Genomic DNA, 26,180 nt, shown 5'->3' with positions numbered 1-26,180 from the left:
AAGTATTCTCATGTACCATTTACGACTAGCATCCTTCAGACCATATAAACATTTGATCAATTTCCACAGCTTTCCCTTTTGGTTAGCTTCTTTCGGTGGTTCAACAAAGACATCTCGATCCATCTGGCTGCCTTGTAAGAATGCAGATGAGATATCTGTTGTGTGAATTGTCCAGTTATTTGCAGCTGCAAAGGCTGCTAGTAGTCTTATTGAGGCTTTCTGCACAGTTGGACTATCTGTAGGAAAATCTGTGTCTTCTTGAAAACCTCGAGCAGTGAGTCTTGCTCTTACTTCGGTTCCTTTTTCAGTCAGTACCCAGGTAGTTGTTATTTTATCCTGACCTTTGTCTTCTACTACTTTGTACGTATCAAAAGCAATTAGCTTGTTCAGTTCATCAAACTTTGCTTGTAAGCATTCAGGTGAGTTCCTTTTCTCTTTCGGTACCATGACTGCTAAAATCTCTTCACATATCATTAGGACTGCAGTTTCTTCTTCAGCCTCCATTCTGATCTTTTGCTTGTCTATATCATTGATCTTTAGACTTTTGCCATTGTCTAGCTTGATCACTGTTAAGATCTCATCGTCTTCAATTACTTGTTCAGCCTCGGTTTCATACCTGATGTTTCTTTTAGAGACTTCGTCATGAAATACTTCACCGTTGTCCAATTCTATATTAAACCATCCCGCATTTCTTCCTCCAAGCTTACCTCCATGACTGAGAATTTTTCCTTTTTCCCATTTGCCTTTCTCCAGAATTTCAATTCTATCATTTCTCTTCAGCACATTCATTGCATTTTGAAGAGTGCCATCTTCATTAAAACATGGCGTTGGTTTTTGACTTACTTTTCTTCTTTTTCTACCTTTTGAGTTACGCAGTGGAATTTTTGTGTTATTTTGTTCTTGTTGTTCAGTGCTTTTGTCTTCATTGCTCTCTTCAATTGGTTCATTCGATTCAGTTGATTCTTGTATTTCACCCGGTTCCTTTGTTGTTTCTTGTATTTCAATTGGTTCTTCAATAGCTTCCTCATTTTCTTGGAATTCTGTCACGGTGGTTGTATATGGAATTGTTGTTGATGGTGGTTCTTGCTGATCATTGTTTGTTTCCACAACTTTCTCCAATATGTCGTTGTTCATTCTTGGGCCTTTGTTGGATATTCTACTTCTTGTCTGTTCTTGCTCATTTAGCATCTGGTCAATCTCTCTTTGCTTGCTTCTTGTGAAATGTTCCTTGTCATTTGCTTGCTCTTCTTTTTCTGTTTCCTTGTCATCATCGTTCAGAGATTCTTTGTTGTTGGTATCTCCGCCCTCTTCTTTCTTTAATATTTCTTTTGCTAATTCGTCTCCTGCTTTTATCAACCTGTTAGCGCTAACTCTGTAGTATGTATTACCTACCCTGATAAAAATAACTTTGCTGTCTTGAAAGACAACCTTAGCAGGACCTTTCCATGCATCTTCTCCCTCCTTCTTGAAATACACAATATCTCCATTCTCATATATAGTGTCAGCAATTCTGATCTTTGCTTTTAAGGCTTTTCTTATCCTTTCGCATCTTTCTGCCTTTGTGTATTCTGTTCTTGCTTTGTGTAAAGCATCTAGGGTTTCTAGTAGAGATTTGCTCTTTGTTGGCTCTTCCCAGGCAGGTGGGGGATCATCTAGAATGTTAGGAAGTTTTATCTGTCTACCAAAAACAAGCTGATAGGGAGAAAATCCTCTAACATTTGACATGGAGTTGACTGCTGTAATTGACCATGCCAATGCTACCTCTAAACTCATGTTTGGATAGTCTCTCAGAGTAGCTTTTACAATAGAGTCTGTGATTCCATGATTTCTTTCATTGATTGGATTCTGCCACGGGCTATTGGCACCCGTGGTCAGAAGTTGAATGTTCAAAGCACTTGCTACTTCTCTCATCTCTTCATTACAGAATTCAGTGCCATTGTCTGAAAGTATTTTTTCTACTCTACCAAAGATAGGTAGCCATTTCAACAAAAGTATTTTTACTATTTCTTTCGGTTCTTTGCTTCTTATTACTGAGGCTACTTGAAATCTTGTAAATTGATCAATCATGTACATAATGTAGATACCTTTGTTCATATCCCAGACCTTCAGGTCTAAGGTAAGAATCTGTCCAAAATCATTTGACATTGGGGGTGCTACAGCTGGCCTGTCTGGGGTCCTGCGCCTAAGAAGACAGCCTTCACACTTCTCCATGATATTATCTATCAGTGGAGAAAACTTTTCATTCCATTTTCCAGCTTCTTTTAAAATTGTAACAAAGACTTTCTTGGGTCTATGTCCAAACTGCTTGTGCAGCTTGGACAAGGCCTTGACTTGTTCTTTTTCGTTGTCTATTTCAAGTTCAGCAATGTTGACTGCTTCCAGCATTTCGTTTTCTTGTAATAAATCTACTACGTAATGTCCTGCTGAGGTAGTAGTTAGAACAAGAGGCTTTCCATTGATTGTACCGCTGTCATCTTTCATATTAAGCGATATTCCAAGTCTTTTCATCTCTCCTTTTGAAAGTAGTAATGGGATGTCTGATTTTATGATGTCCAGGGCGATTTCATTGTCACATCCTCCAATTCTTGTTGGTATGGTGTATTTAGCTACAGATTTCAGTTTACCCTGATTTCCAAAGATAAATTGTTTGTTACTTTGTGTAGGTCCTTGCACTTTGGATTTCATGTCTTTGGGCAATGAATTCAGATAAATTCTTAGCCATTTTTGCCCAGCCACACTTGACGTACAACACGTGTCAAGTGCAGCCATATTTAAGGCTTCAGCTGTGAAGTTGCTCATTTCTTCTTTGTTATCCGAGCACAGTACTGTATAGTGTACATTTTCAGTTTCTGCATTTTCTGGTTCTGAATCTGAGCATTCTTTCAGAATTTCTTTTTCTACACCTGCTTCAGTGACAACCATCACACTTTTATATCTTTTCACTTTACCTACCTTCTTTATATTCTCATAGGCATCAGGACACTGTTTAACATAGCGCATGGTAGAACCACAAATATGGCATTTTGTAATCTTGCCATCTGCACCTATGGGATTTTTCGTCCTTGGTTTAATCATTGTGTTTGATCCACCATTGCTGTTATTCTTTTGTCCATAATTTGATCTGTTTTGTGTGTTTTGTCTATAATTGCGATTTTGGCCCCCTTGATATTGTTTAGGTGGCAACCATCCTTTAGATAAGTAAACTTGATCAACGCTATTCTGATTGTCGTCTTCCGCGTTCGAAAATTGTGTAAGGAAGGTATCTTCACTTTTATTTTGTTTTTCATTTAATCTGCTGCATACGTCGCGTAATTTGCTTTTTACGGTTTCGTATCGTTTCCCATCTTTTGTCAAAAATTGAACTATTCCCCTTATTACTGTTTCTTCTGTGGTATCAAGATTTGCGCATTCAAATAGAGTTAAAGCTAGTAGACGATCATTTTGTATTTCTATGCCCAGTTGTTTTGATTTTTCATGCAGGTTGTCGAACTCGATGATGAATTGGTGGATATTTTGTCCACTCTTTCTTTTTATTTGTGACATTTGACGTTTTACTTCAAATATTTCTTTTTCTTCATCAACATAAAAACGAGTTCTTAGGAATTTCAAAACTAGTTCCACTCCATTTTCGTTGTTTATAAGTGTATGTGGGGGACAGGCTTTAAATAAATCTTCCTTTAGCGAATTACCATATTTATCTGAGTGTCTAGGAAGGTCATTGGCTAATACATAACCTTGCTTGTAGCGCGGCAAATCAGTAGTTTGCTGCCAAGCTAAAACGCAGGCTTCCCAAGTAGAGAATTCACGGAATTCATGAATAAGAGGGATCGATACTGTGTTTCTTCCTTCCCCTCTATAATAATCTTGCTGTCTGTCATCAAAATATCTGCGCCCTTGTCTCGGATCATCTTCAAATATATATTGTCTCTGTCTGGGAATATCCTCAAAGATACTTAGCCTTTGTCTTTGTCTGTCGGTATCGTTGTTTGTTCTTGGCCTAGCCCCGCCATAGAAATCACCATTCTTTGGTCTATTATATTCGCTATTTATATTGTTGTCATCCCTGCTGTTCATGCCCCCAAAATATCCATTATTTGGTCTTTGATATGCGCTACTTGTAAAGTTGCCATCCCTGTTGTTAGGGAGGTTGTAATAATCGTTGTTGTACGGTCCATTATTCGATCTATTATAATATTGTCCGCTATTTCTGAAGTTGTCATCCCTGTTGTTGGGGAATCTATCCATATTTGGTCTATTATTATCGCGTTCGTTGGGGAATCTATCCATATTTGGTCTATTATTATCGCGTTCATTAAGGAATCTATCCATATTTGGTCTATTATTATCGCGTTCGTTGGGGAATCTATCCATATTTGGTCTATTATTATCGCTATCATTGGGAAAATTGTTGTTGTTGTTGCTATTATTGATATTATCATCCCTGTAATAAAGTAAAACATTTTCTTGTCCGCCTCTGTTACCATAATTTGGTCTTTTATTAAAAAAATCGTTGAATGGTCCGCCTGACCCGCTATCATTTACACTTTTATTCGCATCCGAATTAGCTCCATTGAGCACGCCACTGGATCTACCAAGATCTCCAAGATCTCTTTCAAGCATACCATTATTTGGTCTTTTATCGTGAACACCGTTACCATCACCATTAGATGTACTTACATGATTTGGTCTTTTATTAGTCGCATCGCTATTACCCTCGTCATTAGGTCCATCTACATGATTTGGTCTATTGTTTGGGACTTGTCTGCCGTCCCCGCCTCCTACTGCCCCGCCTGCAGCAAGGTCATCTAAAACATTCGGCTCCTCTCTCCGATTGGCCTCCTCGCCACTATCTCCCATTTTTATCCCCGGGGTTTTTTTTTTGTCTCTCACACCAGCTTTGGTCTTTTGTTAACGTCAGTTGTTATGACACAGTTTCTTTTTTTGTGTACCTTTACAGAGAGTAACAAGACCTAGCTAGATTTTAGTTACATTGAGTCGTAGATCTTTTCAATTGCACAAGAACTCTGGTACCATTGAGAAGTTCCTATAAACCGGGTGTGACTCACCGTGAACACACACACAATGCAACTTATCATCTAGTAGGACCTGGTCATTATAGCCTCTCTAAAATGCACAGAATAAGATTAATTGCAGACATAAATTAAAACCCCAGAGATGTCTAAACACTCTGGAATTAATGGCACATGAAATAATATCAAAGATAAAATATAAGCATAGATATATTTTTACAAATAGTTATATTTGGTCTATGAGCACAGTTATCAGAAGAATGGAACTTTGGTCTATGATCATGGGGTTCTTCTGCTAACTGTATATCCTCGCTTGGCACATGTTTGGTCTATGGAAGTCCTGCTCATATACCTAGATAGAAACACATATATTTGGTCTGTTCTCACACAATATGTTCAAACTGCCCCCTCCCTCCTCAAGACAAAGTGCTTGGCACGCTACTGCTACAGTAAGAAAGAGATGAAGAAAATCCCTTAAAATATATTGTTGTTTGTAATTATAATTTAAATATCAGTTATTTTTAATAGATTTAACTTAATTATATGTGTTATTGCTTTGATTACAACATTGCTTTGAGGTATTATTGATTAAGTATATACTATGATTTACTAAATAATTCAAAGTCCGATACTATATCATACTATATGAGTAAAAAAAAATATACTATATATACTATATGGGGGGAAAAAATATACTATAAATATACTATATTTTTTTGGTTTTGGAGTGGTCGCCCTGTATAGTATACATATTACCTAAGTCTTTTTATAATTGTCTTAAGAAACTTAATTATTTTTCAAGCAGACCTCATACGGCCATAACACAGCTATAAACGCTTATTAATCCAGGTATGCTGAACTGTGGAACAGCCAGCATCAGATAGATGGACATGTGTATGGGAGCGATGGACACAGTAGTCATGGCAGGCACAGGCATATCCATCAGGAGGCTGACATTCATCCAGCGGGCTGTGGCCATGTTCATGAGTAAAATAAGATAGGATTATAGGGAATATTGGATATTGTAAATTATCTGGGAGGGGCGGGGGGGACATTGGACTGTAAAATACACTGGTTTGGTACCAAAAATTTTTGAAAAACTTTTTTTCAAAATTGTAAGCGTTGGGCCCAAAACTTATGGGTACCTTTATTGATCTGTGATTAGTTCCAGACCATTAGTGTCCAAACTTTTTAACCATTAACATTTACAAAAGGGGTAATTTTGTGAATCAATGGTTACATACAAAACTTGTCAATTTATTACACCAAAGATTTTTATATTGTACGTACATTCAACATAATTGTAGATCTATCTATTGTTAAGTTTTGAAAGTTTATTTATTATGGTTTTAGTTTTAGCTTTATTATTGATTTTGATTTAGTTTATTTTGGAGGATTTTTTTGTTGTGCACATTTTAAGTTTGGTATTGCGTATTGCTCTAAACATTGGGTTTTTATGTTTGTCCGACCGTCACAGAATTGATGGGTTTTTTAATCAAGAGACCTGGATAATTGAATTCTTTTCTAATTCCTTGGCTTCCTATCCAGCTTTAATGGTTTTATGATTGTAGGATAACTCAGACTCGTTTTCTGCTTTGTACCCGCAGACTTTTCCTGTTTCATTACAAAATAATCTCCCCCCCCCCCCCCCCCCCCCCCATTTTCGCGATCTTGCTAGACATACTGAAGCACAAACAAAAAATTATAGGACAAATCATAATTGCCCAATGTTTGTATGCTTGATATTTCTGCGCTTAATATGGACATAACTAAGCTAGTTATACTTAGAATTTTATTTTGCACAATTTTTATTTTGAAATGATTTGAATGTTAGACTGAACTTTTGACAGGACTGAAGATTAAGAACTAACCCCAGGCACAAGATAACCCTAACTACACCTACAGGCTAACCCTAACTATACCCACAGGCTAACCCTAACCACACAGACCAACACAAAGCTTGCCTAGGACCATGCAAGAGCTTTAATTAAAAAACAGGGATGGCAATTTATTTTGAAATTCGATTTAAAAAATTAATCATCACATTTCGGATGAATTAATACAAAAACTAGTTGTAAAAAATCATAAAATTGCCATCACTGTTTATTTTTTTTTGTTTTTTTTAACATCAATTTACACATTTTAGTTTTTTTTTTTAATTTTAGTTTATTAGATTTTTAACTTTTTAGGTATTAAATCAAATGCAAATTAATTAAACTAAATACATATTATACGTTTTTTGTTCCTTCATTTTGGATATTTTGTTTTTATTTCTTGTTAATTTATTAAGATAATAATTTTTCAGTACATATTAAAGAAAGCTTATAGCACATTTTTTCCACATTTATTTCAGGGTTATGAGGATTAGGACAGCTATAGAAAAGGAGCATGAAAATTAGAAATGTTTAATTTTTGATAATTTGAAAAGAAATGTATTTAGAAAATAATTACTGAATATCCATCGCCCTTTTTTTCATTGCCTTATCCCTTACCCCTAATATTCACGTGTTATAAAAGGTTTCCTTATTTGTAACTTAATATTCTGCTTTTTCTTACAGTTAACATTTACTTGTGCCATTATTAGTGCTAAATTTGCAAACTGTTATATTTTATTCTACAAAGTAGTTAGATGTCTGTCTGTTCATTTGATTTTAAGGAAGCTATGCAATTGTTATACGTTAATTTTGATATTATAATTCTTTTATTTTTTAAGTAGTATATTAGAGGCTAGAGGCGTAGCTCATAATAATATTTTGTAATTTAATCTAATATTCATGTAAGTAACCATTTATTTAAAATTAATTTCTGAATTAGTCTATTAAAGTACTTAAAAAGTATGAAATGATAATTAATTTTTAATAATTGTATCAAATTATTATGTAAAAGAATTTATATATATAAAAATGTAGGTATGTAAAGAAAATTTTGAATTATTTATAAAAAAAAACACTAATGTATTAGAAAATCTGTTAAAATGTCTGATTGTGGAAGCAGCGATGGCGAGGTCGACTACTGTCCCATGATTGATATTTCCAGGTAGTAATAACTTATTCACTACTTTCATCCTAGTCATTTGTCAGCAGACGGGATAAATATAGGAAAAAGGCTTCAAACATATACAAATTTTTAAAAGCGAAGCTTTTCTATAATTAGGGTCGGTCCGTCCGTCCGTCCGTACGTCCGTCCGTCCGTCACGGATAGCTTTTTTCGTTAATTTAGACATGTTAGAATTGTCCTATCGATTTCAAATTTTGCATGGTGATTCCTTTAGTAGTTAGGTACGATTTAGAAAGCGTAGCAACTCTATAATCATTACCAAAATGTCCGTACGTCCATTTTAAACATGTTGATTTTTTTACTTTTTTAAATAGCTTTTTTCGTTTATTTAGGCATGTTAGAATTGTCCTATTGTTTTCAAATTTTGCATGGTGATTCCTGTAATAGTTAGGTACGAGTTAGAAAGCGTAGCAACTCTATAATCATTACCAGAATGTCCGTACGTCCATTTTAAACATGTTGATTTTTTTACATTTTTAACAACAAATTTGTATGTGACCTAATTATCCGATTGGTCTGATTTTTGGTATACTGATTCCTGGGACAACAAAGTACAATATTATAAGCGAAGCAACTCTATAATCAAGTCTTAAAAATGTAAGTATGTCCATAATCATTATCCTGTATCAAGCAGTTTTTCAACAACTTTACTTACAATTTTGCTTTGACTCTTATACATTCGCATTCTGATTATTCAGTTCTGACATTATACAAGTGTTAATGTCCGTTTGTCCTACCGTTTCAGAGCTTCGCTTTTATGGATGTTGTCATCCTTGTTTACTTAAATCGACCTGTATAGACAGATTGACAGTTTATAATGGACAGAAAAATTTATCCTAACAGACCTACATGAACCAAACCTGTCTTAAACTTAAATTAAGCGTGATGTACAGATAAACGGACGGATAAATAAATTTGGAAGTTGGCAGACATAAACTAAGATATAGACAAACAAACCTTATAAATGGTGTTTTATTTGCATAGTGGACCACTTTTCTGCTCTACCTATCCGATTTTGTAATACTTGAAAATAGGGTTGGCAATTCGAATCCGGAATCCACCCAATTTTTGGCCAATTTTGGAATCCGAATCCGGAATCCGTTTTTTAATAGTGGATTCGGATTCTTAATTGGTAGCCTAAAATTAGCGTCTTGGGGTTTTTTTCAACTCCGCCTTTTTTGAAGACAAAGATTATCCTGCATTATATATAATATCTTTTGAAATCTGGTTCGATTCTCGGAAGTGAAGAATAGATAACACCAAGAACATTAATTTTTAGGACATATGTAGCACTTCAATTTTATAATTTTTTTAAAAAGCCATTAAGATATTGCTAGTATCCGTAATCCGCCAAAAATAAGAATCTGGAATCCGCATTTTTTAAACGGATTCTTGTAAGAATCCGGTCCAAAAAATTGACGGATTGCCATACCTACTTAAAAACTTAAATGTTAACAAGAAATATATTATTAAATTCTATTTTGACAGATATGATCGCCTAACATTTCCTTATTCCTAATATTTTTCAGTCTACCAATCGTGGTTCAGAACCGTGTTAAAGCACTGAAGAATCTTCAACTTAAGGAAAATACGTTTTTAATCTTACTATAAGTAGCGCATCAACTTTTTATACAGCTTAAGCCATATTTTAGATACTTGAAATACTAAATTACTGTTAAGTAAAAAATATTTATCTTAAATAACAAGATTATAAATCGTACAAATGCGTACAGACTGTGAACGCTGAATGTGATTATTACAAAGAGGTTCACCAGATCGACGTCAAGTTTCAGAAGTTGTACGATGAGATCAACAAACAGAGAGAGGCAATCCTGTCCGGAGCTTATGAACCCTCTGGGGCCGAGGTAATTTGGACTAATGGGTTAATCTTTGCTTTTCAACTTTTTACAGGGGTGTAAATTCTGCACACGATTTATTTTTTTCCTTGGCTGCAAAATATTTCATTTATTTCCTCAACATCCTAGTATTTACCCAAAAGGGGGGGGGGGGCAGTTGCAAAAATAGTTTTAGTACTCTTTATTTTATTCAAATTTTTATCTCTCAGGGGTGTATATTCTACATGGGATCCCCTGCTCAGGGGGGGGGGGGGGGGAAATAAAAAATAAGTGGTTGGAGGGGAAAAAAATGTAAAAATTAAGAAAACTGAAAACATTTTTTCCATTTCCCCCCCCCCCCCCCTCCTTAGTGAAAAAAACTTTTAAAAATGTGTGGTAGGAGGGATAAAATAAATAAAATATAGAGTTCTTTAAATATTTTTCCATTTTCCCCCTACTTGGTGAGAAAAAACTAGGGGGGGAAGAAAAATAAAAAATTTTGTAGCAGGGGAAAAAAAAATCTTGTGCAGAATATACACCCCTGTTATCTCTATATTTTTCTAGTTTTTACCACCAAGGATGGGGGGGGGGGGAGTTTTCAGAACTCTTATTTTCTTCTCACCTCACATAGGTATTAAGTTCTCATTGAAAAGGGTATGTAAAGTCTCCCTTTCAAAATGAAACAGGGAAGCCCTGTCATAAACTTGTAAAAACCATGTGCAAGGCGCTCTATTGAAAATATTCGTTTTTGTTTTAGATTGAGTGGAAGAACAAGGATGAGGATGAGGTGAACGGGGAAGGGGAAGCCAAGGAGCTCACCAACGGCATCGAGAAGCTCAAGATCCTTGACATGGACGAAAATACAAAGGGCATTCCAAAGGTTAGTTGCTAACAGAGGGGAGGAGGGGACATTGTATTGTAAATTGTAATGGTACATAAAGTTTTTAAAACTCGTAATCATATTAGTTATATTCAAAACTGTTGGGTCTTCGATTAAGAGCTTAATCCATTTTAACTTAGCCTAATTTAAAGTAAAAATTATAATAACTCAGAAAGACTAACCTAATCTAAAATAATTGTTTTTTTTATTGGGGGGGGGGGGGGGGGGGTCTGTGCTTGACAAAACTATTTAAGGAGAAACCTTCTTAAAGGTGTGAAAAATAGCGTATCATGGAAAGTAAACTAAGTAGGGGGTTTCGTCTTATTTTTACAGTAGCTTTTCTCGTATTTTTAGCCCCTGCAAGGGGCTTTAACCCTGTGGGTTCAATTTTCAAACCATGTGGGGCAATCAACATTTACCTCAAATAACCTATCAAAATCTATTAAATAAGACGAAACCCGCTACGTCGTTTTCTTTCCATTATCCAAAATAACTTTCTAGTTCTGGATGCATGCGCTGAAGAATGCCAACGAGGAATGTCTAATGGGCCTGATTGAGTCACACGATGAAGGCAATACGGATAAACGGATTAATGTACAATAGGGGTTGACAATGCACATTGGGGCAAATCAACCAAAAAGGGGATTTAATTATGTAGTACCCTTAAAATTCATCTCACAAAAATTTCATTTTATACTTTTTTGTAGGTAACTTAACAACAAACAAATTTGCTTTTATGTTTTTTTTCTGTCATTTTAAAGAAACATGGAGATAAAGGTCATTTTATGAAAGTAGATTGAAAATTACCAGATTAACCCCTCCCGAAAATAGCCCTCCCTTACCCTATCCATCTATCTATCCATCAATCTATCTATCCATCTATCTATCCATCTATCTATCCATCCATCTATCCATCTATCTATCTATCTATCTATCTATCCATCTATCTATCCATCTATCTATCCATCTATCTATCCATCTATCTATCCATCTATCTATCCATCTATCTATCCATCTATCTATCCATCTATCTATCCATCTATCTATCCATCTATCTATCCATCTATCTATCCATCTATCTATCCATCTATCTATCCATCTATCTATCCATCTATCTATCCATCTATCTATCCATATATCTATCCATCAATCTATCCATCTATCTATCCATATATCTATCCATCTATCTATCCATCTATCTATCCATCTATCTATCCATCTATCTATCCATCTATCTATCCATCTATCTATCCATCTATCTATCCATCTATCTATCCATCTATCTATCCATCTATCTATCCATCTATCTATCCATCTATCTATCCATCTATCTATCCATCTATCTATCCATCTATCTATCCATCTATCTATTCATCTATCTATCTATCCATCTATCTATCCATCTATCTATCCATCTATCTATCCATCTATCTATCCATCTATCTATCCATCTATCTATCCATCTATCTATCCATCTATCTATCCATCTATCTATCCATCTATCTATCCATCTATCTATCCATCTATCTATCCATCTATCTATCCATCTATCTATCCATCTATCTATCCATCTATCTATCCATCTATCTATCCATCTATCTATCCATCTATCTATCCATCTATCTATTAATCTATCTATCCATCTATCTATCCATCTATATATCGATCCATCTATCTATCCATCAACTATTCATCTCTTTATCCGTCAACTATCAATTTATCCATCCATCAATCTATCCCTCTATCTATCCATCTGTCTATTCATTTACTTATCCATCTATCTATCCATATATCTATTCATCTACCTATCCATCTATCTATCCATTAACTATCTTGAATTTCGTGTTTAAAATGTCTAATTAGGGTTTTTGGTTATCAGAGCAATATGAGAATTTTTTAGTAGCGCAGCTACCCTATCACTAGCTTTTTGGCCATTAAAAGTGTAACTATGTCAATTGTAGTCCGATTTTAGTGTTCTAAGTGTCAAATTTGGGGTCATGGAATTCATTTCAGTAGGAGAGGAGGGGATGGTGTAAATGGGGGTTGATGGGGATCCTTATTTTAGCAAGCTACAAGTTTCACTTTATTTTTATGTTTAATAAATCCATTATAAATGTGGGCATGATTAACATAAATTTTTATTAACTAATATCTATATTTATAATGATGTTATGATTCTTGTTTACTGTTCATATGAATACTAGCGGCTTCGCCCCTAGCCTCTAGGGGATTTGCCCTAAGAGGTAATTAAACAAGGATGACAACATCCATGAAAGAAGCGAAGCTCTGAAATGGAAGGACAAACAAACATTAACACTTGTGAAGTGTTAGAACTGAATATTAATGCATGTCTATACAAAATTGTAATTAAAACTGATTAAATACATGTTACTGTTTAAGGACATACTGGCGTTTTTAGGACTTGATTATAGAGATGCTTCGCTTATAACATTACACCTTATTGAAATAGGAATCAGAATTTAAAAAATCAGATGAATAGGATATTTTTAACATTCAAAACCATTATTTGTTGTCAAAAAAGTAAAAATCAGCTTGTTATAAATAGATGTACGGACTTTCTGGTAACGATTATAGAGTTGCTGTGCTTTCTAAGTCGTACCTAACTGTTGTAGAAATCAGCATGAAAAGTTTGAGATCGATAGGACAGTTCTAGCCTGTTTAAGTTAAGTAAAAGAGCTATATGTACCAGACGTACGGACGGACCGACCCTAATTATAGAAATATGAAAAAATTTAGAAATTTTATTTATAAAAAAGAGCTTTAAACAACCACAGGACCAGTAGATATATTCCCTGAAGAGTAGAATTCAATCGGTTTAGTGGTTAGCGAGATCTTAAGAGATGGGCGGACAGACAAACAGACATCAAGCTACTTTGTATTATATATTAACACCTAGGGATCTAAGGAACAAAACAATAACCGATTAATATGTACATCCCCAATATTGATACATATTTAATAAATTATATTACAAAATTATTTGTCTGTAGATGACAATTAGTGGTTGAAAAGTTTTGACACTTATCTTAATGAACCAACCAATAAAAAATCAATTAAATTTCCTGAAGTTCTTATGCTAACGAATATAAAAACGTTATTATAAAACTTTGAAGGTTGGGGACTAGTGTAATTAACAGTCCCCTCCCTTTCTAAATAAAACTGCTGATGTTAAACATGAATACCATGTAACTACATAATTTAAAAACAAAGCATTACCAATAGACAGACAGATAGACTACTTGCTAATTCCAATTTAGAATGATTATAAGAACCTTACGTTATTTGCATATTAAATTTACCTTTCCGCAGTGAGATAGGGGACATTGGGCTGTTTATAACACTAGTCCCCAAAGTTTTACAGTTGTGTGTTCAAACGTTTTAACTACTAACTTTAATCTACACAAGGGGTAATTTTGTGTATTATCATTGGGGATGCACAACAATTTATTGACCTTTGTCTTATCCCTTTAGATCCCTGATATTTGTAATAATCTATAGAAACGATTATTTAGTTACATTAAAACATCAAACATAAAGAAGTTTAGATTCAGGTTTAGCACCCCCCCCCCCCCTCTCCTTCCTATCATTTAGTACAATAGAACTTGAAAATATTTATTATTAACTTTAATTATAACTCAGAATAAATATTTCCCAATATGTCTATGTTTTTGTGTCTTTTATTTATTTGAATTATATCTTAAGTTTTGACTTTAAAAGTGCATTTAAACGCTTTTTCTTACAAACTTTTCGTGCACTTACGTTCAGAAAACGGACTAAAAACCCCTACGGGGGCGCGGGGGGGGTAAGTGAAACCAATACTGGCGATTAAAATATGTCTTTGGGTAATCAAATATCGTTTTTTTAGCCGGCGACACCCGGCGAAAACATGTTTCCTCTTACTGTCTATTTAAAAGTTGATTAAAAAACAAACAAAAAAAACTAAAATCTTGACTTCAACTAGAACTATTTAGGACTAATTTCTTCAATTTGTGTTTTTTTCTTTTATACTGTCAAAATATATGTAATGCATGACTCATCAGAAGTTATTTTGTCTAATTACGTTAATTCTAAGAGATTTTATAATACTTTTAAAATTGTTGGTGAAACACAAAAAGTATGCCTTTTTCTGTAAGAAAATTTTTGCATTTCTTGACTTTCATGCATTAGAATGCTTACTTGAAAAGCGTATTTTTACGATTCCTTTGAAATCTGATGTACATTGGGTATGATAATACTCATAGAATGTTTAAAACTTGATTTGGGGGTGGTGAATTGATGCCCCTTGTTGCCCCTATGTGCAATGGTAGAAATATTCTTCTTCTAAATAAGCGGGTATAGTCTCTTTCTTGACATCGCCTCATAAGAGGCGTTTCGTCGTATTTTTACAGTTGCTTTTAATAGGTTATTTTAGGTTAGGTAATGTGATTGCCCCGCAGGAGCTAGAAAAAGGGGAAAATGTGAAAATACGACGAAACATCCCTTAAGAGGAGATGTTACGAAAAGGACTATGCCCAAAAAAACTGGTGATCGTAATCAAGAATTTCACTTATCATCTTGTGATTGACTGTCCAGTTAAGAATTCTAGACAAATGGCGTGCAATAAAAGGGTGGTTGTCTGTGGGATAATGGCCGAAAAACCATGCATATGATTTAGTAATCACTAATCACTAGTGGTAAATCAAAATACTGCACTTAAAGCCAAAAAGTCTTAATAAAGATTATTTTTTTCCAGTATAACTTCGAAACCGATTAGTATTAGGTGGATTAAAACCGGCTCTGAGCTATACTATTAAATAATCGGGGCATCAACAAAATTTGGAATTAACCTACATTTTTCATCGAATTATTCGTGAAAAGTTGTCTATTGCACGAAGCATTAGTAACTATTCCTGCCTTAACTGATCTGTTTATCCGTGGTGTACGTGCAGAGGTTCTGGAATATCTGACAGACATCACTGTCCAGCTAAATGAGGCACAGAACAATGGTTTCACTCTCAGGTTGGTAACTTTTTCAAAAAGCGCAGCTTTTATATAAATGTAGTCGGTCCGTCTGTAACAGATTGCTCTTTGCAAGTAAGGTTACATTAGAATTTTCGTGTATAGTCACTTTCGTGGCAACGCCTCTTATTGAGCGATTCGTCGTATTTTCACATTAGCTTTTGATAGGTTATTTTAGGTTAGGTGATTGCCCCCCAGGGATTAGAAAAAGGAGAAAATCTACTGTAGAAATTAGACGAAACGCCCCTTAAGAAGCGGTGTCACGAAAGGGGCTATACCCGAATTTACATATCGATTTCAAAATTAATATGATAACTGTTATTACTAGTAAGTCTATTTCTGTTTCAAAATTATTATATGGTGCTTTTTTATGCCCTTTTTAATAAGCGCTTAATGTTTTCACCCATTCAAAAAATGTCAATGCTTTTTTGTTATTAGTATTGCTTTATGAACTTTAAGAAAAAGCTCTTCAAAAGTTTGTCTTGTTTCACTTACACAATAAAAAAACTTATTTTCATCATTTTAAAATGATTTAGGCTTAAAGCATTCGATAATAATTTTCATTAGTTCTATACCTATAGTAATTCATAGAGTGGGATCAAGTATTTAGCTATTTTTGCGATGTGTCATCCTTATGGGTTTTTATTGTATATGGCGGGATTATCAACAAGTCTTGCTTCTAGATTTCACTTTGCTGAGAATCCCTACATGAGCAACAGTGTGCTGACCAAAGTGTATACTCTGAGAGAGGATCCTGACCCAGACAGTCCTCTGGAGTATGATGGTCCAGAAATTATCAGGTAATACCCAGGGATATAGGGATAGGATGATAGTGACTCTGAGAGAGGATCCTTCCTGACCCAGACAGTCCTCTGGAGTATGATGGTCCAGAAATTATCAGGTAATACCCAGGGATATAGGGATAGGACACTACTCTGAGAGAGGATCCTTCCTGACCCAGACAGTCCTCTGGAGTATGATGGTCCAGAAATTATCAGGTAATACCCAGGGATATAGGAATAGGACACTTCTCTAAAAGAGAGGATCCTTCCTGACCCAGACAGTCCTCTGGAGTATGATGGTCCAGAAATTATCAGGTAATACCCAGGGATATAGGGATATGACACTACTTTGAGAGAGGATACTGATCCAGACAGTCCTCTGGAGAATGATGGTCCAGAAATTATCAGGTAATACCCAGGGATATAGGGATAGGATGATAGTGACTCAGAGAGGATCCTTCCTGACCCAGACAGTCTTCTTGAATATGATGGTCCAGAAATTATCAGGTAATACCCTGGGATATAGGGTTAGGACACTACTCTGAGAGAGGATCCTTCCTGACCCAGACAGTCCTCTGGAGTATGATGGTCCAGAAATTATCAGGTAATACCCAGGGATATAGGAATAGGACACTTCTCTGAGAGAGGATCCTTCCTGACCCAGACAGTCCTCTGGAGTATGATGGTCCAGAAATTATCAGGTAATACCCAGGGATATGGGGATAGGACACTACTATGAGAGATGATCCTGACCCAGACAGTCCTCTGGAGTATGATGGTCCAGAAATTATCAGGTAATACCCAGGGATATGGGGCAGGGGTGTATATTCTGCATGGGATCCCCGGCTAAGGGGGGGGGGGGGAAATAAAAAATAAGTGGTTGGAGGGAAAAAAATGTAAAAATTAAGAAAACTGAAAACATTTTTTCCATTTCCCCCCCTCCTTGGAGAAAAAAACAAAAAAAAATGTGTGGTAGGAGGGATAAAATAAATAAAATATAGAGTTCTTTAAATATTTTTTCATTTTCCCCCCTACTTGGAGAAAAAAAACTAGGGGGGGAAAAAAAATAATAAATTGTGTAGCCGGGGAAAAAAAATAATAAATTGTGTAGCCGGGGAAAAAAAATAAATCTTGTGCAGAATATACACCCCTGATATGGGGATAGGACACTACTCTGAGAGAGGATCCTGACCCAGACAGTCCTCTGGAGTATGATGGTCCAGAAATTATCAGGTAATACCCAGGATGGATCCTGACCCTGACAGACCTCTGGAGTATGATGGTCCAGAAATTATCAGGTAATACCTAGGGATATGGGGATAGAACAATACTCTGAGAGAGGATCCTGACCCAGACAGTCCTCTGGAGTATGATTCCCCCGAAATTGTTTAGGTAATACCTAGTAGATTAAAATTATTGATAAGAAAGTTTAAACACTGTAAGTTTATATTTATATAGACCAATTTTGAATCAACCTTAATCCTTAAATTTTTGTAGCCAACGAATGAGATTTTCAACCAGTTTGACTTTGAAATCATTTCATTCTCCCCCCCCCCCCCCCCTTTGGCTTTAACTAACTTCCACACTAATATTCCCATTAAATAAAACTTAATAGAAAACTAAGAAAAGGAAAAAAAAAATTATATTTTATCTAGCTGCAAGGGGTGTACAATTGACTGGAAGGAGGGAAAAGACGTCACCAAGACCATAGTAAAGGTAAACAAAAATTAAAGGTATTTTTTTTGTTCGTAAGTCAGGGGTGTATATTCTGCACAAGATTTATTTTTTTCCCCGGCTACAAATTTCCTTATTTCCCCCCCCCCCCCCCCCCTAGTTTTTTCTCACCGAGTAGGGGGGAAAATGGAAAAATATTTAAAGAACTCAATATTTTATTTATTTTAACCCTCCTACCACACATTCTTTTAGTTTTTTTACCAAGGAGGGGGGGGGGGGGAAATGGAAAAAATGTTTTCAGTTTTCTTAATTTTTACATTTTTTTCCCCTCCAACTATTTTTTTCTGTTAAATAGTTTAAACTACATCTATAGGACAAATATTTGAAAGAATTTAAATTTTCTATCAGGTAGTTTTAGAATTATCAAGACTTGAAAATCATGTTTTTTTATACCTATATATGCAACTTGTATTGCTGTCCTGTTTTCACAAAAACAACATGATGACTATTTTGGTGGTGCCTATTTGATTTCTATTTCTTGTGATCCAAAATTATACATATAATAGATGGTATTTTTGTGACTTATGCTTGCAATTAACCTAGCAAAATGCACTTCATGCAACTGTCCCTTTAGATTTAATATATGTTTAGTTGCCCCATTCCTTCAACCTCACAATTTATTTTCCGTGGAAAACCTTATTAAATACGATAATATAAGCCGTACAAAAAAACAAGTTTTTGAAATAGCTAGGTACATTTACAGTGATTTTATATTATTGCTTCGGTCCTATGGGCATGAAAATTCTTGCTTTTTTAATTTTTATACGTGGATATTATGACGGGAAATTTAGGTCAATTTAGGCTGCTATTTACCCTATCATTTATTGGTCAGTTCGTTTTTTTCAGTAGAAGGGAAGGGGGAATCGTTATTTTAGCTAATAGTTTCAATTGGTTAGAGTATATGATAATTTGGTGTTAAATAAATTTTTTTTTCAAAATTGATATTTTTAATTTTTCAGCTAAAGAAGTTGAAGCCAAAGAAGGGTAAAAACGTTCCCGACAAAGAGATTACTAAGGTATGGTCTTTTTCTCATGGAGCTTTAATTGCAGACAGATAATTATAATATTTTCTTACTTTTCCATCGTTTTAGATTTCATCTTTGAAAGCCGTTTATATCCATTTGATTATTAGTATTTTATGCTATAGACAATCAGACTTTCAGTCACTGTACTATTAAACAAGGATGACAACATCCATAAAAGCGAAGCCCTGAAACGGTAGGACAAACGGACATTAACACTTGTATAGTGTTAAGTTAAAACTGAAAAATCAGAATATAAATGAAGCAAAATTGTGAGTAAATTTGTTGAAAAAAACTTCTTGATACAGGATAATGTTTATGGACATACTTACATTTTTAGGACTTGATTATAGAGTTGCTTTGCTTATAATATTGTACTTTATTGTTCTAGGAATCAGTATACCAAAAATAAGAACAATCTGATAATTAGATTACATAAGAATGTAAAAAATCAATATGTTTAAAATGGACGCACGGACATTCTGGTAATGATTATAAAGTTGCTTTCTAAATTGCACCTGACTACTACAGGAATCACCATGCAAAATTTGAAATCGATAGGACAATTCTAACATGCCTAAATTAATGAAAAAAAGCTATCCATCTCAGACGTACGGACTGACGGACCGACCCTAATTATAGAAAAGCTAAATATTTTTTCTTTTATTCTATACAATGTTTGTATTTAAGCTTTTATGTTCTTGTATTTATCTATTTAATTTTAGGAAGTTAAGGCAGACAGCTTTTTCAACTTTTTCAGCCCTCCCGCTCACACTGAAGTAAGTACAAACACCAAAAAGATTTTATGTCAAAGAAAATTTTTCAGTATGGCTTCAAAAACTATTAATATTCGCTAGGTTAGAACTGTTTATTAGCCATATTGAAAAATCATGTATCGTATTATAGACAAAGTGAATATAGACAAATTCTCCTTTATTTTCTCCTGACACTTTGTTTTGTTAGAGTTGGGACATATTTTTAAGATTAAAATCCAACAAATCTAAACAAATAGTGGATATCTTTGAGTTAAGAGCCATAATACAATTTGTTTTTAAAAGGGGTAGTTTCTCGAAAAGCATTTGAACTTAATTTAGTGAACCGCATTTTTTTCCCTGGTTAATTGGTTTAACTACATTTATATGGCATATATTTGAAAGAATTTTAATTTTCTACCACGTAGTTTTTAAAGTATCAAGACTACGTGGTAGAAAGGGGGGGGGCGAAAGTGACACTTTTTGAAACCAAAACTAAAAGTCAAAGGAACTCATCTAAAAAAAGAGTTACAGGTCTGACATTTTGCATGGCAGTTGCTTTATAGGGGTACAATATGGAACTGTGAAGAAACGGCGGCGCAACCGCCGAAAACCGCCGAGAAAAGGCAACAAAAATTACGGCGGTTTTCGGCGGTTGTGCCGCCGTTTCTTCACAGTTCCATATTGTACCCCTATATAGCAACTGCCATGCAAAATCTCAGACCTGTAACCCTTTTTTCAGTTGAGTTCCTTTGTTGACTCTTAGTTTTGGTTTCAAAAAGTGTCACTTTCGCCCCCCCCCCCCCGCTTTGTAATTCTTTCAAATATATGCCGTATAAATATAGTTAAACTCATTAACAAGCAAAAAATATGCGGTTTACTAAATTAAGTTCAAATGCATTTCGTGAAACTACCCTTTTCAGTATAAGGCTTCAATTCTTCATAGACAAAATAAATACCTGAATGGTTACCTTTCTAGTAAACATATGATTAGATTTTAAGTTTTAACAGTGACATATATTAAATTGGATTTGCTTACAGTTCATTTTAAAATATATTAATAGTTATTTCTTTCATCGTATTATAAACGGCTTTCCGCGGATATAGAATGTACAATTATAAGATTAAAACTAGTTTTTTAGCCCCGTGGTGCCAAAGGCACCCGCTAAAAAAACTAGTTTTAATCTTATTATTGTACATTTTTATATTCGTAGAAAGCTGGATATAATACGATGCTAGACATAGTTTTTTTCGTATGGATGAGAACCGGTTCTTATCCACCGGATTCGAATGAATACGAGAAAAGAATTTTTATGTTCTGATTGTTATTAAGATCCTAACTTACTATGTTTTACAGGGTAAAGAAGAAGAAATGACTGATGAAGAAAGAGCTACCCTAGCTATGGACTTTGACGTAGGATTTGCCATCAAAGAGAAGGTATTAAAATGGATAGATAGATACCCAGTTACATATTATGATTGTACAGATATAGAGATTGATAGCAAGAGAGAGACATCCGGGGGATATTTGACCTTATATTATACTGGTAGTGGTACCCAAAGTTAATTTAACACATTCTCTTATTGGCTTGATTAAATGCTTTGGGATTACAAACCTTACATTAATTTTAAAAATAGGCATTTTAGTTTTAACATTTTTTGTAGGGAGTATACAACTTTTTTTTCCTCCATTGTCTTATTCCTAAAGATACGTTTAATTTATTGCATAAAGGAAAATTTTCGGATCATAGAAAGAAAACGAATTAGCGGGTTGCGTAGTATTTTCACATTAGCCTTTGATAGGTTATTTTAGGTTAGGTAAATGTTAATGATTATCCTGCTGGGTTATGAAATTGTCTAGAATAGGGGCTAGAATTAGGAGAAAAGCAACTGTGAAAATACGACGAAACCCGCTACTTCGTTTTTTCGTTCCATGTTCCAACTTTTCTCTTAATTCAAAATACTTCAGGATTTTTAAATAAACTTGTGTTATTAATTAGATTGTCCCCAGAGCTGTTCTTTACTTCACTGGCGAAGCTTTCGATGAGGATGATGATGAATTTGAGGTGCGTTAGAATTGTCCTATTCTTTTAAAACTCTATTTTTTTTAACTTAGATATTAAAATCATTTTAAGTAATGCAGCACTTCTTACTAAGGTATATCCATCCGATAATACACAAGGAAAGAGAGGACAATGGTCTATTTATTACACTAGTCCCCAAAGCCTTGTTTTCTTTTTTTTTGGCTCTGCAACTTTAAGCACTCAAATTGAATTTTGATATGTTGAATGTCAAAAGTTTCAACCACTAATTGTAATCTATAAAAGGGATCATTGGGGATGTACATTTATTAATAGACCATTGTCTTATCCCTTTAGATCCCTGGATAATACCACTGACTTAGTCTCTACGACGTTGCTCTACGTACTGATACTCTGACCAAAATAAATTAATAGTCCCAATATTGAAGGAAGGTGGCTTTTTATGTCTAACTTGGATCATTCCATTTTAGGATCTGGACACTGAGGAGGAGGAAGGTGATGATTCTGATGAAATGGATTAGTCCATTCAATCAGCTGCTCCTTCTTGCCTTTCAACTGTTGACATCACAAACAGGTAAAAATATCATTAACTTGGAAGAATTAAAACGTTTTTTATTTGTTTATTTGTTAGTAGCGGATACGCCCCCTAGGGGCCTCTAGTGGCACTTTAAATGTTTTTTTTTGTTCAAGTCTTAACGATAATTATCTTTGTTGCTTTCAAGTCTCTACGATACCTAGCAATGTTGCGTTGAAGTCTACGAATATTTATTTTTTTCGATTATTTTGTAATTTCTCTTGGGTGGGAGGAGGTACCCTCCCCCAAAATAGTTATAAACCTTCCCGGGACCTATGAGTAGCTACCCTGTTAAGGAGAACCTGATCGGTTCAGCGGTTAGCGAGATCCTTCGGTACAGACTCACAGACAGACAAATACACATCCTGTTACTTTATTATAAAGACTAGCGGCTACGCCCCTAGAGGCCTCTAGTGGCACTTTAAATGTTTTTGTTTGTTAAAGTTTCTACGATAATTTTTTACGTACGATACCTCTTTATTTGACGTTGAAGTCTCCCATAATTTTTTTAAAATTTTAATTTTTTGTCATTTTTCTTGGGAGGGTGGTAGTACCCTCCCCCAAAATAGTTAAAAACCTTCCCAGGACATATGAGAATCTACCCTGTTAAGGAGAACCCGATCGGTTTAGCGGTTAGCGAGATCCTTCGGTACACACAGACACACAGACAGACACACAGACAGACACACAGACATCTTATAAAGATTGAATCTTAATGTGTTGGTTCATACTTGCAGTGTCCAAACATTTACACCAATTGATATTAATTAAAATATTTTCTCGTATTCATTCGAATCTGGTGGACAGGAACCGGTACTCATGATTACGAAAAAACTATGTCTAGCATCGTATTATATCCAGTTTTCTACGAATATAGAAATGTACAATCATAAGATTAAAACCAGTTTTTTTAGCCCCGAGGTGCTAAAACAACTAGTTTTAATCTTATAATTGTACATTCTATATCCGCGGAAAGCCGTTTATAATACGATACGAGAAATACTATTTTCGTCTGGGGGGGTTGTACGTCAATTCATCATTTATTGTCTTACATTTTAAGATTCTTGAAAGACCTTGACTTGGAAATACTAAAAAATGACCAAATATTTATTTTTAGGAATCTCTGAAAAAATCTTTTAAAAATCCTCCACCAAAACAAAGAAAAAAAAGCTTTATTGTTGATCAGTAAACATACAAGTACCTAATAAAAGAAAACTATTTTATCAAATTTTCTATAGATTTATTCACACCAAAAATGCATTTTATTTTTTTATATTGAATACAAAATTCATATTTTTTATACTTTTTTGATTAAAAATATATATTCTATACAAAAGTAAATGTTTACAGATTTTTTTCTAAATTGTTTGTAATAAAGACATATCAAAATCTCATGAAATGATACCAGTGCTTATAAATGTGTATTTTTTATGTATTAAAAGTCGAAAATACATTTTATATATTCTCTAACATACTTTATTTTGTTAGATAGATTAACTCTGTAACTCTATGGCTAGTTTTTGTCGATAAGTCCATGATTTTCGAAAAGATTTTCGAGCCGACCAATGTTTAGTGTAAAAATATAGTCTCCTACAATTCAACCCTAAAACTAAGACAAAACTCTGATAATATAAGGGAGGGGGGCGCAATGACATTTAAACTTAAACCGTGAGCAAAATGGTCTGAATATTGAGCTAGACACTTGAAACTTGGTACATAAGCCTAGATCTATAGGTACTACACTACATCTAAATGGCAAAAAAATCGAATTTTTTATATTTAGGTTAGGTTAGGTAAGAAAAACCCTACAGAAATGGGCGAAAATGGGGTTTAGGCCTTTTTTGGTCTATTTTGATGTAGAAACTCACCTTAAATTGTTTTATATTATGTTTTTTCCCTTGAATACACTGTGTCTATACACAAGGACATTATTTAAGATGATTCAGCAAGTCGGGGACCAACCCCAGCGGGCTAGGTGGGTGGCTCACGGGAGTGAAATGCATATTTTCTTAAGTTTGTGTGTCATGTATCAAAACTAGGTTTTTTTGAGTTTTGGTCCCAAACTTGCTGAATCATCTTAAATAATGTCTTTATGAATAGACATACACTATTTAAGGAAAAAAATTAAGAAAAAACAAATAAAATATATAATATTTGTGGGGGGCAGATAAAAGGTCGTATATTTTTAAAAGTGTTGCCCCCATCGACAGCTTTAAATCACGCATAGGTTTCGTTTTTTTTTTCTTTAAATTAATTTCGTTTAAGCTTGCTAGTTGCAGCTGACTTGTATTAACGAAATTCTTCAAAATCTTACACCATCATACCAACCAATAATGTGTTCTGATTGTTATTACACTGTGTTCTCCCATTGCAATTAAGCTTTCCCTATTATGCTCAGGGAGTAAGGAGGGGACAATGGATCGAATATTCATTTTTTAGGAGTCTCAGACTTTGAGTACTAGCTTAAAGGGAATGTGCAAGAATTTAACAGTTTCTGACTGAGTTTGGGTACTAGCGCATGGAATGCCGCTACTCGCTGGGTTAGTTTTGAATATAGCAGATGGCAGCTTATAACAACAACTAAATTAATTCAAGAAAAAATTCACGAAACTTATACGTGTTTTTCAGCTGTCGTTGGGGGGCAACATATCGTAAAATTGCGACCTCTCCATTTGCCCTCAAATATTATTTTAGATTTATTTCGCTTGTTGGTTATACCTTATTCCTGAGCAGACGGATGAATTGTCTTGATATGGCTGGTTTAAAAAAAAATTCTTCGAAAATATCATTTCATAGGTAAAATTTTTGTTGTGATATTTGTATAATAAAGAACCCTAATCTAACAACCTAAATTTAATTCTTGTGTATATTGGCATTTAAAATCTAGGAAAATGGGTTGTACGAGTTTCAGGGAGATTTTTTCATTATTAATTACAGAATGGTTATGTCAGTTTGATATACTGGTATTCTAATATTCAAATGATTGCTTTTTTTCTTGGAACTTTTACTTATTTTAGTTTTCTAAATTTTATTTACACAGCCTTTACAATTTCCTTCAAATTTTCTGGATTTCATGGCCTCTCTTTGAAAACTCTTAAATGGAACTAATTGCCCATTGTCCCCTCCCTTACTCCCTGATTATGCTAAGCTTCTAATAGACAAAATTGTAAAACAAATGTCCAGTATGGCTTTGGAACTGATTAATATCCGCAGGCAGTGTTGCGGATCCACATTGATTAAATGCGGATCCGATTCCGGATCCTTGACAATAAAAATAAAATCACCAAATTTTTCAAAAAATATTTATTCTTTAATCTCGAATACAATGTGAGAGAGAAGAGTGTGGGAGTGAATCAGCTGATCTTAAACTGTTTTTAACCTATTTTTAAAACATATATCAAAAATATACTATGACACCAGTAGAATTAAACTGCAGAGCCTAAATTTGAATTA

At 34.4% G+C, this 26,180-nt stretch overlaps 3 protein-coding genes across 5 annotated transcripts in view; 2 read left to right on the top strand and 1 right to left on the bottom strand.

The window, feature by feature from the left end:
- Positions 1–7,995, top strand: part of LOC145318832 (iron-sulfur clusters transporter ABCB7, mitochondrial-like) — a 38,517-nt gene extending 30,522 nt beyond the window's left edge. The window contains exons 6-7 of one of the 2 annotated variants that reach the window (XM_080160475.1): positions 5,880–5,957; positions 6,881–7,995. In XM_080160475.1, the coding sequence (XP_080016601.1) occupies positions 5,880–5,957; positions 6,881–6,893 (91 nt within the window). In that variant the 3' untranslated portion in view covers positions 6,894–7,995. Of the gene's footprint in view, positions 1–5,879; positions 5,964–6,880 lie in introns of both variants that reach the window. The other variant, XM_080160474.1, reaches the window with a different exon arrangement.
- The window catches only part of Tudor-SN (Staphylococcal nuclease domain-containing protein 1), a 472,363-nt gene that overhangs the window by 58,968 nt on the left and 387,215 nt on the right, over positions 1–26,180 (bottom strand). The window lies entirely within an intron of this gene.
- On the top strand, positions 9,773–24,197 carry LOC145318835 (nucleosome assembly protein 1-like 1). Its single transcript, XM_080160481.1, has 12 exons — positions 9,773–9,952; positions 10,680–10,802; positions 11,304–11,373; positions 15,752–15,821; positions 16,505–16,621; positions 18,259–18,319; positions 19,297–19,353; positions 20,085–20,138; positions 21,469–21,549; positions 22,112–22,177; positions 22,624–22,727; positions 23,845–24,197. The coding sequence occupies exons 2-11, from the start codon at positions 10,773–10,775 to the stop codon at positions 22,672–22,674; spliced, it is 657 nt and encodes a 218-aa protein (XP_080016607.1). The 5' UTR covers positions 9,773–9,952; positions 10,680–10,772; the 3' UTR covers positions 22,675–22,727; positions 23,845–24,197.

Source organism: Acartia tonsa, chromosome 5 (genome assembly GCF_053477335.1).
Source record: "Acartia tonsa isolate MP-2025a chromosome 5, ASM5347733v1, whole genome shotgun sequence".
Classification (NCBI taxonomy): Eukaryota; Metazoa; Arthropoda; class Copepoda; order Calanoida; family Acartiidae; genus Acartia; species Acartia tonsa.
This window is presented reverse-complemented; position numbering and strand designations above follow the sequence as displayed.